The 18,748-nt window shown below is 43.5% G+C and overlaps 2 protein-coding genes across 2 annotated transcripts; one reads left to right on the top strand and one right to left on the bottom strand.

Annotated features, from left to right (window-relative positions):
• Positions 1 to 309: 309 nt before the first annotated feature.
• Positions 310 to 10,546, bottom strand: LOC149276261 (DNA damage-binding protein 1). Its single transcript, XM_089503791.1, has 26 exons — positions 10,486 to 10,546; positions 8,695 to 8,843; positions 8,295 to 8,411; positions 7,517 to 7,853; positions 6,935 to 7,032; positions 6,655 to 6,813; positions 6,459 to 6,542; positions 5,994 to 6,110; positions 5,818 to 5,920; positions 5,561 to 5,636; positions 5,375 to 5,483; positions 5,099 to 5,277; positions 4,524 to 4,687; positions 4,307 to 4,414; positions 3,892 to 4,099; positions 3,587 to 3,682; positions 3,396 to 3,507; positions 3,188 to 3,311; positions 2,879 to 3,043; positions 2,531 to 2,625; positions 2,269 to 2,439; positions 1,893 to 2,002; positions 1,451 to 1,620; positions 1,251 to 1,353; positions 650 to 773; positions 310 to 393 (listed from the first exon to the last, which is right to left on the bottom strand). Exons 1-26 carry the CDS (start codon positions 10,544 to 10,546, stop codon positions 310 to 312), a joined length of 3,423 nt encoding a protein of 1,140 aa, XP_089359917.1.
• A 1,573-nt stretch (positions 10,547 to 12,119) lies between these two features.
• LOC149276262 (triokinase/FMN cyclase-like) lies at positions 12,120 to 17,836 on the top strand. Its single transcript, XM_089503813.1, has 16 exons — positions 12,120 to 12,300; positions 13,751 to 13,861; positions 13,940 to 14,121; positions 14,361 to 14,439; positions 14,526 to 14,615; positions 15,015 to 15,049; positions 15,219 to 15,303; positions 15,488 to 15,577; positions 15,781 to 15,897; positions 16,067 to 16,183; positions 16,469 to 16,606; positions 16,684 to 16,790; positions 16,989 to 17,092; positions 17,393 to 17,426; positions 17,504 to 17,593; positions 17,681 to 17,836. The coding sequence occupies exons 2-16, from the start codon at positions 13,768 to 13,770 to the stop codon at positions 17,834 to 17,836; spliced, it is 1,518 nt and encodes a 505-aa protein (XP_089359939.1). The 5' UTR covers positions 12,120 to 12,300; positions 13,751 to 13,767.
• The last annotated feature ends 912 nt before the right edge of the window (positions 17,837 to 18,748 follow it).

Raw genomic sequence — 18,748 nt, forward strand, 5'->3', positions numbered from 1 at the left:
AAGGGGGGGAAAAAATACATGTATGAATATAGGGTGAGAGCAACAAGAACGGGGCGGGGGAGTCAGGCAAGGGTATGTTGTACAACCACACATTTTTTTTCCTTTTGCTAACGGAGGGGCCTGCAAATTCTGTGATCCCCGCTGGAAGCAAAGGGTTTAAGTGCCAGAAGGGCAGCAAAGAGAAGTCCTCCATCACTTGGAGTTTTGAGCATTTTCATTGTCCATCAGGTCCCACAGAGAGGGTCCATCCCTTGGTGCTAGGAGGATTGGGGAAGCCAAGGCGGAAAACTTCAAGCAATGCCCAGAGAATCAGTGAATCCTTGTCAGCTCCTCTACAATCTTTATCAAGTCATCAACGGTGGTCTCTCTCTTCATTCCGCTGCCATCATCAATCTGCAATTCAATGACAATATTCTTTTTATATGACCCATATGATCCAGTGCTTAACAAAGCTCACGTTTCATGAAGGCATAGCTTCCCAAGATGATTCTGCTTACTAATTATTTATATTTGAAAGCCTAAGGACATATACATCTTTACATGCTACTAATAAAATCCAGCCAAAAGGATGCTACATTCTGTACACACCGGTCAACCTCTAGGATGATCACATTAACAAGAGCAATGGTGGATTCTCAATTATCCTCACCTGAAGATTGGCCACCACTTCTTGCATCTTTGGCCGGCTGATATCCAGAAAACTTTCTATTAGATCTCCATCGATAAATCCTGTCGCAGGTTCGGTCTTTCTCTCTGTATGGAAAGACCTCCAGGTAACAAAAGCAAGTTAAGGAAAAGTATAGGCTGTAAAAGCCCACTTAAATTTCCAACAGCCATGTGAACCTCAACCATTATTTTCCCCTTGGGGGGGCTGGGGAGTACAGAGAAATCAACCCTAAACATATACCCCATTGAAAAGGAAAAAAAAAAGTTTGCTGACTTGATAGAAACCCCTTTAAGATTTGAAAGTAAAACAGGATCATTTTACCCTTCCAAAAACAATCATATGTCATATAATACATTTTCTAAATACAAGCAGGTCGCTCTGAAATGGGGTAGTTAATGTCCATGTCAAACCTGTAACATTGTGCTTTTTAGTAAATATTCCTTACTCAGGACTTACACCAGTTGTATGACTTGATACAGTCTGTAACATGCTCTGCCAAATAACTGTATAAATCAGCCACCGAACGAGGCAAAAACATAATAGCGCCAGGATAAGAGATGTCTAAATGAATCACAAAGGATATAAGGAGTGCTCAATTTTGCCCACACTCTTGATGACTTTGTTGAGTCTGTTCTGTACATCCAGGAGGAGATTGTACCAGCTCTCAGAAACTGAAGTCACCAGTCCTAAGAGACAAAGAGGAAATATTGATACATCAGAGATATTGAAAATCTTAAGGAATTGAGAAGCAAAAAAAAAAACCAAAACATTTTTTGATCTCACCAATCATTCCATTAACTGTCCCGAAAAGTACCGAGCCTTGTGTTGGTGGAGACGTCTCCCCAAGATTCTGCATCACCAGGGATCCATGGCAGAAGACATTCACAAACTCGCCCAGGTGGAAGAGGCCAACCTCTTGCAAGTGCTGGCGCTCCTCGTCTGTTGTGGCAGCACTAATAGTTGTAATAGCAATAAAAAAATAAAAAAAAAACATTAATATCGCACCCGGCAGTTTACAGAATTCCAGCCAAGAAGTCATGCCCAGAAGAGGAGCTTTTTTTTCCCCTTAAGAGAAAGTTATGGCAGTTCTCTGCACCGACCACCACCAGATTCTTCACAAAACCTTGATTTGATAATTGATACTTAAGATATAAAGTTCAATATATGGCAGACTGCTAATAATCCACAACAGAAACCCCCAACATTACAGAACCTGTTATATTACCTGTCCTTCTGACATACAAACAAATTAAACGCATTCTCAGCTCCCAAGAAGTTGTCATCATCTAAAATCTCCACAGCGCTCATCCAGTTGGGGTTAAAATCACGTGCAATCTGGAGGAAAAACAGATTCCTAACTTAAGAAAAACCATATTGTCAAATAGCTTACTGGAGTTAACTCAGAATTATCACAAAGTCCTCAATTACATGGGTCTTTCAGCCGGTCGCCCCTAACACAGTTATACACATCTGTGCTATCACTCTGCCTCGATGTACTGTTATTATTAAATACAGTAACCTAGAGAAATAAATTCCATCCTTTTGCCCAATACGTTAAGTCAGACCTCCCCAGTTCGCATCAGCTTTCCATAAATCCCAACCTCCTCAAAGTTTCCTTCCATCGGTTTGTAGGCAAGCAGCAGTACAGATCTCATCAAATCCCCCACCAGGATGAAGTCTCCCTTTGTCTTGAGATACAGGGCCATGATATTGTTATAGTGGTTGCATTCTGTTCGCAGCTCCTTTTCAGCGGTCCACTCGTACAGACGCACCTATACAAAAACAAGGTGTCTTTGGTTAGCAACACAATTTTTTGCCTTTCTATACAGTCTTGCACACTCGCTTTTGACTCTTCAGGCTCACCGTGCTATTGATGCTGGCCAGAAGCTTCCCATTAAACTCCACCATTGAATACACGGCTCCTTTCACTTCCTTTTCAGCCACAGTCTGCAGCTTCCCTGAATGGAGTACGCAGAGTTAGCCTTAACATCACACATTACGGAAGCATTTAAAAAGGAACCATATTGTGGGAATATAGTCATTATTTGAACGGTATGCCATGCGCTACACAGTGTGTGAAGGAAACATATAGTCATATTTGTACTGTACAGACTATTCCGCAGTGCCGAAGTATACTCCCACACCAGTTCCATAGGATAACCTTATAAAAACCTAAAGTATTTATGAACACGCAGAACTAGTTCTGCTTACCATCACAGTATTGGAAAACCACAATCCTTCCCTGTTTTGGTTCTGCCTCATCTGGATAAACCATAGCGGTTCCCACCACAAAGTAAGTGCTTGGATCCTTCCCCAGCTTGCAAGACACCAAACTTAGTGCATACTCATTCTGCAGGAACTGGTGCGTGTGCAGGACTGAGGAAACAGAGAAAACGACCAACAAATGAAAAGGTTTGCACTGCCCATCCATGATTCATCCTACAAGACGACCTATTTGGCACACTGAGCAGTTTATCACGTCATCATGCAAAAAAATCAGCTTCATTTTTTCCTGGTTACCTTCAAATGTGTGCTGATCAATTATCAGCAGATTATGAACTTCAATTTCTTCTCCAAACGAGGTTTCATGGGGAGATGTACTCCCTGAAAAGAGTTTACTGCAGCTCACACTGCTAGAGAGGGCCTGTATAACAAAAAATAAAATCCTTCAGCTGTTGAAACGGAACCACAAACCTGTACCTGATGTGGCTGGAGTTTAGATACCAACCTGTGTGCTGGCGCTAGGCCTTAAAGGAGAGCTGCCTCCGCTAGCATCTTGGACCTCGGTCCGACTTGACAGCACCCCAAAGCACTGCGACACCTCCTGATAGCAAATCTTCCTGGAATGAAGAGAAGATTGTAAGGCATTGACTACTTATGGCTGCTTTATACCGCCAATCCATGTAAAACCCCACACACCTTGGAGATTCGTACAGCGGCACTGTGCGGATATGAAGCTTCTGGATTTCATCAATTGTTCCAATAGTCAGTGTGCTGTTATTCGCCAAAGCCAAGCTATAAAAGAGATTGGGGACAGGGAAGGAATAAAACTGTAAGATAAAGGCTGTGGAAGAGTAGAAGAGGTTGTTACAACAAAATGTATTAGAAAGGAATCTGTACAGATGCCGTCCGAACTCCGATTGCACAAGACTCGTGGGTAACCCAAACCATTGCTTAATGAGCATCTTAACAAGCCTAAACAGAAACCAACCTATCAGCCTCACCTGTCAGGATATCCCTCAGAGTTCAAGGGGCACATGTAGTTGACTTCTTTCAGGTTCACATTGGAGAAGACCAACTTGTGGTTGCTGCTGTAGATTACGGTGGGTCGATCAGAGCAGGCAAACACATTGGTCGTAGACAGAGAGCGGAAAGTCCTGAGCACGGTGGGCTGGGTTCCAAGAGTCACCTTCTTCCTGTCACTCAGAAGACCTGTGAAAAAGAAAAGTCTAATGTTGCCAGTGATTTTCATCCAAAAACCATGAAGACTTAGACCATTCACACAAGAACTTGCGGTAGTGATGTTACTTCTACGAGTTACTAATAAGTTAAGAATCACATCTAGAATTCTGTAACTATTCACGTCCACAAGCCAACCATGAAACACTGGACTATATTCCCTCAACATGTCCATCAAACCTGTTTCGGTGTTGAGACTGAAGTAGAAGAGAGCACCATCTCCAAGAGCACACAGCAAGTAGTGACTATTCTCAAATGACGTCATAAGGATGGAACGAGGGATGATCTCTGTAATGAGAGGCAATAAATAAAAACGTAGCTCGGGAAGCTTTTGTATAATTGCAGTCTCTCTGATGTGAAGACCATGTCCTGTCCACATTGGGCTATTTGGTAATACCTCCACCCAGCATTTCCTTGTGGAGCAGCTGGAAATCTGGTAAACTCAAAATCCGCGCAGAGATGTCTGTCCACAACCCAATGGCACAGAGAGAGGACATGGCATCGCTGCCGCCAAGAGGCGTCACATCCAAACAGGCAACTTCGTGCTCCATTTCAGTGCAGCTGCGGGACAGACCATTAAAAACAAAAATGAAAAGACGCCAGCAGCGAGGAAATCATCAAATTGGAATTAAAGCACAAGAGTTGGAAATAAAGAAGAGTTTCTCTTGTAAAAACAGAGGCTTCTCTGGGTAAAGTCTACCTCCTAACCGTACTGTGGACAGGAAAATAATCTGTTGCCAGCTTCCACTCTATTACACTTTCTCTCATTCAACTACTATTACAATCTGTCTGACTTAATCATGGTGGCATCTAACCAGTGAACCTGAACAAGCAGTCACTTTGTGTCTACTGTGGAACACTGGAAGCTTAAATGGTCAGTTTCAGAGATAAAGCAGGCAAGGAGAAACGTGTTACAATGAAAAAGATGCTCCACACTCCTCTCCATTGCATCATTTTGGGATCTTTGATTACCTCATCTGTCTCAGCTCTCCAGGGTGGATTTCCAGGTAATAGAGAACTCTCCCCACGGCAAGTAGCACTTGGCGACTGTTACAGGAACAGACGCTGACCTTGCGACCCTGAGGTTCTTTCCACTCACTCACCAGGCTCTGGGGGTCTTGGGAGACGAGTCGCACTGAGGCTGATGTGATCTATAAAGAAGAATTAGAAGTATTTGGGTTTAACCAGTTTAAAGGTGGACGGAAAAAGTGAACTTGAGACTGACAGAGGAACCTTCTTCATAGTTACCTGAATGAGCTGCTGGTGGGTCACATTTCCACAGAAAAAGGTCTGCTGATCATCTACAAATCCAGCAAGGTCCGTTTCTTCTACTTCTTCCCCTGACAGTGTCAGAACCCTACACAGGGCATAGACACAACTTAGCATCTGAAGTAGTCCTTTAGACTGACTAGTTATACATAGCAAACTACTGACCTGGTCTGTCCCACAAAAGACAAAACCAAAGTATCATCTGTCTCACGATTGGCTGCCACTCTTAGAGGCCACAGACCTGGTGATTAGTTCAAAGGAGAGACAAGTAAAAGTATATTACTATACTGTACACCCGATACAAAATGCCTATTTGTGTAACATTTGGTAATATATGATGTATAATTCCCAGCAATAACTTTCACTAATATTGTCTGTGACTTGATTGCTGCAGACAGCCCTGAATTGGGTTCCCATGTCACCTTTAATCCCCGGCAGGTCAATGCTGGCATGCTCATGGATCCCAATGCCATTTCTGATAATTCGCAGAGATCCTTCCTTAAAGGCCCCAGAGCAGGTTACCAGCTGTAGAACAGAAGAGATGTAAGCATGCTGACAATGCAAAAGGTGTGCATGGAATAAATAGACGTCACCTGACCTGTCCTTGCCCTTGTCTCTCAAGATCCACCACACACATATCCACAATAGGCCCCAGGTTTGTAAAGGTCTCCATGGCCACAACGTAAGAACCCTGTTCATTGCTGTCGGCCGTGAGCTGCAGCGAAAGAAGAATATGTTTAAACGGGAAAGTTTAAGACTGCAGAACGATCTGCGGTTCAAAGAAAAGATTGAAGGAGAGATAGCGGTAGAGGGTGGGTGACAAACGTAAGGGAGATAGAATGTAAAATGACTTCGGCCAAGAGAAGGATATCGTTGTGAAAACAGACCTTGCAACTGATCCTTAAATATAACAATTTCAATTACGCACGCATGGTTCTTTAAGTCATTCTTCTAGCTAGCAAACAGCATTTCATGGCAACAATATGTAGAGTTGCAAGTTGGTTAATTAGACTTCATACTTATAGAACTGCTAAGAGTAAATGCCTCCAAAATATTTTAATACCTTCACAAGCTGGGAGTCTCCAAGTCGTGAACCCACAAACACCACTCCATTATCCAGGTATGTGAGACATTCAGCGATGGACGTCTTAAGACAGAAGACAAACAACGGGGCTTTAATGTTAAAATATCAGAGAGCTCTGTTCATCTACACATTTCCCAAACAAAGCGAAACTGCACCAGGTATTCTCATCTCTTACCTCCCCAAGAAGCTCCACTCGGAGGTCCTTCAGAGTAACACTACCATCCATCTGTTCCTCCTTCTCCAACAAAAGCATGAAAAGCCTTCCCTCGATGTCTCCCAACAGATAACGAGATCCATTCACATCAACACGGTTATGACAAACAATGGTACTTTGCTGAATAGACAGAACAAATCAGTTCATTATCAACAAACATTCACTTGTATGCAATACACGATCACACAAGCATTATCTACTATTTTTTTATCTGACATAACTAAAGGGTGTTTATACTCACCTTAATAATTGGAGGTGCAATTGCCAGGTATTTTTCACCATTGTGGTAGGTAATGGATTCCTGACCAATAATAATTGCTCCGCCAAAGGGTTCTGGGACTGAGAGACATAAATATTCAGTAATTAATTCTACGCTTTTCATAACAAAAATCATTACCAGTGGTCAAAAGTACACAATATTTCAGCACAAAATACTGTGTCCGTTTTTGGAGACCACAAATTAGAGACACATAAGAACCATTTTTTAATAAAAAGAAAAGCGCCAGAACAAGAGGTCATGAGTGAAGGTTTAAAAGGTTAGCGTTAGAAATTTCTACTATACTGCAGATACCTGGGAAAGATCTCCAGTGGATGTGCAGACACAGCAAAGCAATTTAAGAAAGCTATTCTAAAAACACAAAAAGATTAAATCTAAAAGGAACAGAGAGGATAAATCCCTTCTGTTGCCAATCTGTATCTAGATACCCCAACAATCCACAATTAGTAATGATTATACTGTGATGTATATAAATACTACAAGAAAATATACTTTCATCACAGGTTGCCACAGACTTCATTCCTAATGTATTGACGGTATACATACCTGCTATAACCATTGATGCTTCGGCCTCCACGTTCTCCTGCTTCCAGGGACCTTTGCTGAATTCTTTCTCCCTCAGGGAGACCTCATACGTCTTAACATGGCGACCTTGTGGATCCTGATAAACAAAACAGATTGTAGGGGCCTGGCAGCTATATAGGAACTTCACGTCAATTACATGAAGCTCCTCCAAACGTATGTTAAAGGCCTTGAGCTCCTTGTTGTCTCTCTCCAGAGGGATAACTTTGAAAAGTCCATCATAAAGGCGGAGGCCGATCATACGGCAGTCAGGGTCAATAATGCCAATAATGCCTGTTTCAGATGGGCGGCCAATGCGATCCTGAAAAGACAAATGGGAGGAAAACATTGTGAAATTAAAATAAATATGGCTACATGTATAAATAATAGTTATTCCAACTGTAAGCTTGACTTTCCATTACTTTTCATTTTTTTCTCCTATAAATCTGTTGTCTATAAAAAATGTCTGAATGGGTTTTTACACGACACAAAAATAGCATACCTGATGTAGTTTTTTATTCTCATACTCTTTTTTTTTTGTTTCACATGAGTGGAGGTAGAGAATAATATTTTTATTATTTTTATCTAGGGGAAATCATTTAATAGATATTTGCAAAAACTATGTCACAACTGCACCATTTTTAATCATCTCACCCAATTCTGGTCAGGGTTCATGCTGAATAAAAAAAAACAAAACATACAAATAAACTGACAGTAATGAAAGTAAGTTATGGGAAGAAATCCTGTTTTATCAGGTCCTTACCTGTACATTGCCATGTGCCCGGGTAATGATATCAATGCTGTCTCCAGTCTGTTTATACTCCAGGATGCAAGCATTGTACTTGGCTGTCAGTACAAACAACAGGTCCTTACTCTCCCCCTGGAAATATAGTAAAAAAAAAAATGGCTCAGCTAATAATGCATCTTCCACATTCTCTCATCTTTTATCATAAGCATGCATTCAACTTTCAGAATATGTGCTAGAATCCCAAAACTCCGAGATGTCCAGCGCTGCCTAAAATAATATGACAGCACAATATTTACATGTATTTATATAATGCTACCCACACATAAATCACAGGATCCTGCTAGAGCACCATACACAACGCTGTATTGCAATATAAGCCCTATCAAAACCTCCCAAAAACCCGAAGGGAGCTCACCTTGGGTCGGAAAAGCTCCATGACGGCGATCTTGCCGTACATTCCGACTTCCTTTACAGGTCGCAGTCCTTCTGGAGTCACTACATAGATCTCCAGCCGTGTATTTTTGGCTATTAGGAGATTTAAGTCATCTTCAGATGTAAAATGCCCTGTGAGGGGAAATCAGAATTCAATAAAGTAAATACGCATTGACTGTACATGAAATGAGATAAGAGACCACTACCGCAGTACTTTATGGCAGCTGGGCACCTGGCATTGGATTTTTGGTACTCCATCACAAAACAGGCAACACTATAGTCAAAAATGTAAATTTTAAATTGTCAAGCATCTAAAATCTAGCCTATCCCACAGTATTTTGGCGCGTCTAATCAGTTGCACTGTTCAATGCTGCGAGGTATAGTGTCTTACAGCAACATTTCTCCAAATACACTTATATCTAATGTACAGAACAAAATGTGCAGAGCAAACATATTGAATATGCAATGATTAACGTTATAGTTCTTAATAAATTATCATCAGGGTAACCAACATGGGAACTCCCATCATATGTTTTTTTCTCCTATTACTTGTATAAAAATTAAAAATAGGTTTTCAAAAATATTCTGCTTTTCTGTTTGATTTGTAAACATTTGTAGTTTTTGCATAACAAAGTTTTCAGACGGCTGCATTAGCTTTTGTATGTGTTCTCATTCCGTTATCAGAGCCTGATCAGCTAGACAAATGCCCTGACTACTCCTTATCTTACTGCCTATAGTGAACAACGGAATGGCTCAGTCTTAATCACCCTGCCGGACACACTAATGAAAGTCTATGGAGGAATGGACTTCATCAGCATTGCCATAAAGCATCAGCTCAGTGTAGTGCTGACAACAATGGCGGCCTCCAATCCTGTAGATAAAAGGATGCTTTTTGGAACAAAATGCTAACTTAACATTACTGTACATAGCCGTGTGATTTTTTTCTTCTTCTTTACGGGATGATCTCTAACATACACTCTGTTTTATTTACATCTACAACATGCTACCACAGCTAAAAAAAATAGAATGCTTAACAACAGAATCATGTGTTTAACAACATTTCAATTTAGTGTTTACGTTTTCATCTTGTCATGTTTCAGGGGTGGTCTCCAAATCCCCAAAAATAATAATATGCGCGAGAGCATCTAGAAAAACATACGTGACGGCTAAACTAACGTAATCATGTATGGACGCCATTTTTGCGAGCAACGATACGTACGGGGGGGGGGGGGTGACGGGGTAATTAGTGCAGTTGGCTGCCGTAAATATTTTTATATAAATCACAGAATATGTTATATCACAAAAAAATGAAGTCAACATTTAAACTACATTTAGGAAAAGCATTCACTTTCTGCAATTAAGGTGCTTTTCCCCAGAAACTCACAAATCACATTTTTTCATAGAATTTGGCAGCAGATAAGAACCTTTCGGCCCACCGAGTCCGCCCGCCATAAACCGCTGCCCCCTTAATAATCTGGGACACCACCAAGTGCATGATATGGTGTAAGATGATCATGCTGGCAGACTTTATTAGCTTGAGCTTAAGTAATGGGAGCCACCCGATAACAAAGAATGTATCTACACGGGCATGAAGAATAGGGGGGCATATGCATGGTTTGGGGTAAAAGCCAGCATCCAGTTAACACTTTCAGGACACACATGAGTTGGTGTGACTTTTGTGGTAACCACGCATGCATTCAGAACATGTTACATAAACAGTGTGGGCACACATTATGTATTTAGGTCAAAAAGCATTTCACGATGTGACTTATACCTGTCACGCAGGCATTAACAGCCGTGGGCTTCTGCGCTGTCACTACGTAATTATAGGACATCGTGTAGCTTGCCAGGGCTCCTGTCGCGACAATACCGCAGAGCGACAGGCGCGAAAACAGATAGCAACAGGCCGACACTCACAGGGACCGGAACACACTGCACCAACGATAGAGGAAGAGCGAGGCTGGAGCGTCTCTCTCAACAAACGAGATCAGGACTAGAGCGGTTGGACGAACCATAGAGTGGAGAACGGATAGGACGGCCGTGAATGTGACAGAGAGTGCGCAGTGATTCGGTGGACTACAAGTCCCAGAATTCAGCGCGCTGCCTGTTGGATAGCACATAAGTCATCGAGGTATGCCCAGCTGCTTGTGTGATTACATTAACCCTCTATAGGGCTTGGAGAAGAGAGAAAGGTAGTGAAACGTGTAAATACTTCAAAGGAGTTTATTTTACTGAGAACGTGGGAGATAGGTGGAACAGCCTCCCAGCAGAAGTGGTAGAAGGTAATACAGTGAGTGAATTTAACTATGGGAAAGGCATATGGCTCCTGAATCTGATTGAATAATTCATGATAAGGATTGCGGTGGAGAATTCGGATTTGTGACGTGTCACGCTCGCTGAACAGCCACCTCCTTTGTTTTAATGCCAGTTGATAAACCACCCACAATTGGTTTGTATAATCCACCCGCTGGCATCCACACGATCACGTGATCAGCGCTTCACACTGTGGACTGAGTTTAAAGTCCTCGCAGGACACATCTGCTCAGCGGAAGCCCCGGAGGTGACAGCCGCCCGCTGTTCTGTAAGCTTCATCACTTCCATCTCTATACACCCTGTCCTCTGACACTGTCCTAGCGGTCCTAACTGCCCCTGTCCTGATCTCTAAATCACTGTGCAGCTGTCCCTGGCTGTAAATCTCCGATACTCTGGTAGTGTTCTTGGTGCTCTGCGCCTCGGCTGTACCTTCGCATCCCACCCCGGATTATGAGTTCTTCCTGCCTCTGATCTTATCAGTTTCACCTGTTAGACTCCTTTCGTCTTGTAGCACATCGTATAAAGCGAATCTCCTCTAACTAAGTGCATTAGCTTCGTATATCCGTTTACGTGACTCTGTGCAGGTCCGGTACCTGTTCTATGGCCCTGACTTCACAGACTGCTGTGACTATTTCGGCTCTGTGTATTGCGTCATTGTTACCCCCTCTAGATTGTAAGCTTGGCGAGCAGAGCCTTCTTTACCAAATGTATCGGTTCTAGTTTTGGCCGACTCCAAGAATATATGAAATGTAGGAAGCGCTGTATAAATAAAAGATCATAATAATAATAATGTAAATTGTGTTCTTCACAGGAGCTGTCATCTGAATAAGATTCCAGCATGGAGGTTTGTAGCCAATAGCTGTCTTTCTAGACTTTTCCCATCTTTCATGGTGCCTTTTGATCTCTTACCAGTTGCCAATTTATATCCCAATCCAGCCGTATCTCTCTTTTTATATGACTTCCCATATAATTGTTAGCACCTTTCCTATTGTGTCTTCTTCGTGCCGCTTGGTGTCACATTTTTTTTTCCGTATTAACCCCTATTTGCCCTGGACGCCGTAACTACAAAGATATCCCTGTTCTTAGGCCAGCAAGAAGCTTCTGAATTCGGTGACTGGCTGTGTGGACGATGCTCTGCGAGGACTGACGTCGTGTTGTCCCGGTCTGCGCCTTCTCCAAGGCCACCGAGTGGTCCTCCGAGCAGATCTGGAAAGAATCGAGGGGCGCGTGGCCCTGTTGTCTGGAGGTGGTTCAGGACACGAGCCGGCGCACGCAGGTAGAGATCACGCGAGAGGACGATCTTTGTGGTCTATTTCCATATGTGTGACATCATACATGTCCAATATGTGGGAATACCCTGTGTGTTTCCAGCTTTGCCTTTTTTAGCCGTGCCTTTGTGTCCGGGGACATTATAGAGAGCGAAGGTTTGTTGGCTGTAGCCCACGTCGCAGCAAAATCCATGTTTATAGTTTTCCCAGCGCCTGTCTCTTATCTGCCAGGCTCTCGGCCAGGGCAGCGCATGCTGGGAGATGAACCCTGTGTCCTCGCTCACAAGTTGCAGCTTCTTTTTCTGGTATCAGTTACTGCCTCTATTTAGAACAAGAGTAAACAAATAACGTTTTCAACGTACGTCTCTCATGGTCTTATTTTTAACGGCCAGCCCCTGACCTAGAACCGGACATCCAGAACCGTCTTCATTATCGCTAGCGATAGTGGCTCAATAGCGAGTTACAAGGAGGCAACCTATTTGCAGACAGCGCGTTCGGGTTGCCTCCTTGTTAGACAATTTCTTCTTGACGTTACAACTTGAATAAACCATAAGGAAAAGCTCATATGCTGCTGCTGTTTCGCTTTCATGTTTTACCGGTATATTCCCCACTTCACAGAGATACACACAGGCGTATAGATATGTAAGTACCCTACCGTGCAAAAGTTTGGGGTCACTGAGCTGTTTTCATGGAAAACAAGGACATTTCTAGCTGTACCACAATTGCAGAAGAGTTTTCTAACGAGCAATTAGCAATTATTGGAACACAGGAGTGATGGGAGTGATAAAGGGCCATTGGAACACAGGAGTGATGGGAGTGATAAAGGGCCATTGGAACACAGGAGTGATGGGAGTGATAAAGGGCCATTGGAACTCAGGAGTGATGGGAGTGATAAAGGGCCATTGGAACACAGGAGTGATGGGAGTGATAAAGGGCCATTGGAACCCAGGAGTGATGGGAGTGATAAAGGGCCATTGGAACACAGGAGTGATGGGAGTGATAAAGGGCCATTGGAACACAGGAGTGATGGGAGTGATAAAGGGCCATTGGAACTCAGGAGTGATGGGAGTGATAACGGGCCATTGGAACACAGGAGTGATGGGAGTGATAAAGGGCCATTGGAACACAGGAGTGATGGGAGTGATAAAGGGCCATTGGAACACAGGAGTGATGGGAGTGATAAAGGGCCATTGGAACACAGGAGTGATGGGAGTGATAAAGGGCCATTGGAACACAGGAGTGATGGGAGTGATAAAGGGCACTTTGTACGCCCATGAAGATATCATTTCTAAGTGACCCCAAAGTTTTGAACAGTAGAGTTTTGAAGGTGCCGGTCAGTGTGAAATTCAGTAAAAAAAAAAGCAGCTTATTAATTATTTTACAACGAGAATCCTGTCCGAAAATCAGAAATATTCCTCCTATATAACGGTATAATTTGTCCTCTTATTTTCTTGCCAGGCTATGTTGGACGCGGGATGCTCACGGGAGCCATTGCCGGCCCCGTCTTCACCTCTCCTCCAGTTGGCAGTATCGTGGCTGCAATCCAAGCTGTGGCCCGTGCCGGGGCAGGTACGGGCTATTCCGACATTCCCAAATCGTTAGCCATGCCTGTACCTCCATACCTTTCCTCACCCGTTTCGTTTCCAGCCGGCGTCCTGCTGATCGTGAAGAATTACACAGGTGACCGTCTCAATTTCGGACTGGCTCTGGAGCGAGCGCGTAGAGAAGGGGTGGACGTGGAGATGGTTGTGATTGCAGATGACTGCGCATTCACCTCACCCAGGAAAGCCGGACGGCGTGGGATCTGTGGGACGGTGCTGATCCACAAGGTAAAACCCACAAATGGCAGACTGGGAAGGGGAAGATAAAGAATTGTGATGATTTATAAAGAGAAACCCCAAAGCAAACTGCTCTAGGTCCAGAGGGAACCCGTGGGGTGTACAATAACAATAACCCCTCAGCTTTTGTCCTGGTGGAATACGATCCCATTCATTTTGTCTCATTTTGCCACCCCATCCTGCCCTCATTTTTAGTGTCCTCATATCTTCCCTATCCTCTCTCTCTTTAGATTGCAGGAGCATTGGCTGAAGAGGGCAAAAGTTTGCAAGAAATCCTCCGCACCGTGACACTGGCAGCATCTAGGATGGGTAGGAGAAGAAGAATATTCTGCTCTTTATGTCGCTGCTGATTAATGCAGATGTCATTCAGTTCTCTCATCTTTTTACCCACGCAGGAACCTTGGGTGTCAGTCTTTCTCCATGCAGCGTCCCGGGTTCTGGGCCAACTTTCCAACTTGCTGCAGACGAGCTGGAACTGGGGCTTGGTACGGAAGCTGTTGGCATTAATATGCTGACCACTCGGTTTATGGACTTACTGAGAGCCTTTTTACAGGAGACCATGGAACATTATATGTGCTTTCATTCCAGCCCAATCCTGCCCGTTCTATTTAACTCTTTTTCTTATGCTCTGTGTTTCACATGGAAAGCCTCCTGTATACTGTATATCCATAGGGCATGGAGGATTCCAGTAGTTTTGTGAATAGGGGTATCCTGGATGTAAATCCAACCCAGGTGATATATATATGAAGATGCAGCCCCTTTAGGTGCTTTGACATCTGTCCTGCTTTTGATATTCCTTTTTCTGATTTTGATTTTTTTGCACAATGGTGTATATTTACTGTTTAGATATATATGTGCTTCTGTAACGTGAATTTTCCATCTAGGTATACACGGAGAGGCCGGCGTACGCAGGGATAAGGTCTGTTGCCTTGGGTTTATTTAATTGTTTTGTATTATCCGTTTATCGTACCCTTGTGTGTGTTTAAAAATGCATATTTTTGTAACAGTTTTCCTTGACTGCCCAATTATTTTAATGGCGGGGCCTATTCATTAGGTAAGAATGTAAATGTCTCTCGTTGGCGCAACAGATGATGTCATCTGATGAAGTTGTGAAAATTATGATAGATCACATGACAGACCCAGCCAGCCAATCAAGAGTGGAAGTGAGTTCAGGTGAGTATCAGGTCCTGTCCACCTGGTGGGCTGCATAAGTCCCTGGTTAGAGAGTCATTGATTGGCAAAAGAGACCGATTCAAATATTCCTTCCACAGCAGCGTCCAATTTGTTGAGGTCACTTTTACATTTTTACCTTTTATTTTCCTATATTCTGCTACAAATTCTTTTGGTCTCTCTCCAGGGGACTCTGTGATTCTGGTTGTGAATAATCTTGGAGGTTTATCCTGTCTGGAGCTTCAGATTGTTGCCAATTCAGCAGTACGTCTGTTGGGTAAGTATCTGAAAGTCAAGCCCGTTCTACAACCTTCCCAACTCACTCCTTTTATCTGCACTCACTCACTCCTTTCATCTGCTCTCACTCACTCCTTTTATCTGCTCTCACTCACTCCTTTCATCTGCTCTCACTCACTCCTTTTATCTGCTCTCACTCAATGCTTGTGTTGTGATTTGCCGCAATGCTGGATTGTGTTCTAGAGGAGAGGGGAGTGATGATTGAGCGCGCAGTGCTGGGGTCCTTCATGACAGCGCTGGAGATGAGTGGAGTCTCTCTGACCATAATGAAGTCTTCTCAAGAAATCCTGAAGCTTTATGGTAACAAGTACTTTGTTCAATATGAGGTCAAGAGTCATAAATTGCTATCTGTGTCGTATACTGGTTAGTAGCGCATGAGTTACTATGTTGAGGGTTTGTCCATCCAGAGATGACCTTCCATGCCCTTGTATAACGTATCTGCTTGCCCACGTGTGCTTCGTTTTCTCAGACCATGAAACTGCAGCTCCTGCTTGGCCCAGGGTCCCATGCATTCGGGTCACTGGCCAGACTCGCTGCTTTCCATGTCCTCCAGAAAGTCCGCTACCTGAAGAGCCTGAGCCAGATGGTGAGTTTTATTTATTTGTCTACCGTATACATGGTGGCCATCTATAGTAATGTATAGTAATGTATAGTCATTTAATTATTCCACTCCATTGGAAGAAGACAAGGCTATAGAGCAATCTCTGAAGCCATCTGCCTGCTCCGCGCTAGCCCAGATGCCATGACCACCTTTTAGTAGCATATTAAATCCATGAGGCATCTGCTTGTTTTAATAATAATGCATTGTAGGTAAAACGATGTCTGTGCTCAAACGTGGGATACTACAGCACATATCATTTCCATTTGTTAGCCGAACGAGTGCAGGTCTGCGTCCGTGTGCTGGGACATGTGTGTCGAGCTCTCCTTTCCCTGGAGGAAGAATTAAATGATTTGGATCGTGCAGCGGGGGACGGCGATTGTGGAAGCACGCATGCCCGAGCGGCACATGGTGCGTGGTGTAAGGTTGGGGTGCTGTGTGTCGTGTGCTTTCAGTCAGCTGGCATCCTAATTGTAATATCTCTCCAGCCATCGAGGACTGGCTGAGTGGAGGACATCTTCCCTCGCATCCGGCGCGGCTCCTCGCGGCTCTGTCTCAAGTCCTCCTGGAGAAGATGGGAGGCACTTCTGGCGCGGTAAGGGCACCGGTTGCAAAAATTCTTCGGATAATGTTGATATTCAGAATTGATGCCATATAAAGAACCTATCCTCCAAAACACTTTTAATAAAGCGGGTCATACAAAATCGAAAGTTGTGTTGTCTGCAGTTGATTCCTAAGATGACTTGTAGGTTTTTGCCAATGTGTGCTTATATTTACTTGCTTATTTTCACAGCTATACAGCCTTTTCTTGACTGCGGCGGCACGGCCTTTGCAGGATGACTCCAGCCCCCCAGCTTGGGCAGCTGCGATGGATGCTGGTATAGGAGCCATGAAGCGGTATGTATAGCAGAAGGTATGAGGAGCTACACGGTCGGCCGTTGATTTCCGTTCGTTAGCGCTTATATGTAAACGGATGTGGATATGGTTTTGGTACTTAAGAAAAAACAAAGGTTGCACCGTCTGGAAAGCGATGGGATCATAAGTGGCTGTAATGGCCTCAAAAGAAAGGTCATCGGGAGCACAAGGTAACTTTTAAAAGCTTATAAGGTAACTTTTTAAAAGCGGGCAGGTTGTGAAGCACAAATGATTAGGTAGTAAAGTCTAAATGTGAGTGCTGACATTTGACTCTCTGCTTAGGTATGGAGGAGCAGAGCCTGGCGATAGGACCATGGTGAGTACATTTTATCCCATCGATAAAACACATGTGGGTCTTATTTGAGTTATGAGACGCGTTCCTCTTTTCCGCAGCTGGATTCTCTGTGTGCCGCGGGTCAAGCTCTCCAGCCCCTGCGCGGTCCAAACTGTGATGTAATGCGAATCCTTTCTTCAGCCGTACAGGTGATGTTTGCTCATGCGCAGTCTCAGTTTTGCATTGATTTGGATAGCCTTGCAGCGTATAAACCTCTGATTCTCGCTTCCCCGCAGAGTGCCGCTAAGGCTGCCGAGGACACCCGGCACATGACGGCAGGAGCTGGGAGAGCCAGCTACATCGGCTCATCCTCACTTAGTCGTCCGGACCCCGGGGCCGTGGCAGCTGCAGCTATTCTGAAAGCCGTTTGGGAAGGACTGGGAGGGAAGTGAGGATTCGGTATGTTTGTAAGCCCAGAATTAGTGTTTAGGAAGCACCAAGTCTGCAGGTTCTTTGGATCGTCTCATTTGGACACAGATGGACCAGACCAGGTCTACCTCTTTGACAGATCTGTGATAGCAGCAGGACTGGCTATATTTCTTAATTCCTGTATTTCTGAAGATTCCCCCTAATTGTGCGGCCTCAGTTGAATAAACACTTGATTTGTAAGTTTTTTGGGGTTTCTTTTAGCGACGGTGAGATTTTTTTGCTATAGATGCAATTAGAGTTTGTATAAACAGTGTGACCCTCTTTACCATTATTCATATACTATAAAAAACAATACATTAAATAAAGTCAACTTCCACTGGACCGGCGGTAGTGATTGCTTTCCAATAAAACACAACAATTTGTATAGAAACAGCAGAAATGTGTTTATTCATTCAATTCGGTATTATCTTTTATTTATATAGCGCCAACAATTCCTCCAGCATTGCTTACATTTCATACATTCAAAGGGTCCGACAAAACCAGAACCGACAGACAGACTTATACATGATCACAGCGGGAAGAATAGGAAAATGTATCCTGCAAACATGTCACAGATTATATGTGGAGAGTATTTTTTTATATTATACTATTTAATAGGTACTCATAAATTAAATTAATGTTTTAATTAAAAAATATATATATAATATAATTAATATTGATGGAGTCTGTAAACAGTACCGCTGACTAATTATCCCTGAAAATAAGCAAGGTTTTAAAAAGTCCATCTGATCCTTTGCCCTAAATGGGCCGATTCCCAAAAGCAATATGGCCGCCAGGGTGATATGACGTAGAAGCTCGTCTTTCATTGGCTGAGAAGCTTCGCCACGCCGGAATTCGCTGTGAACGGGTTTTTTTGTTGTCACGTGATCCCACAG

Source organism: Sceloporus occidentalis, unplaced genomic scaffold (assembly GCF_023333645.1).
Source record: "Sceloporus occidentalis isolate IW3139 unplaced genomic scaffold, rSceOcc1.0.p SCAF_243, whole genome shotgun sequence".
Taxonomy (NCBI): domain Eukaryota; kingdom Metazoa; phylum Chordata; class Lepidosauria; order Squamata; family Phrynosomatidae; genus Sceloporus; species Sceloporus occidentalis.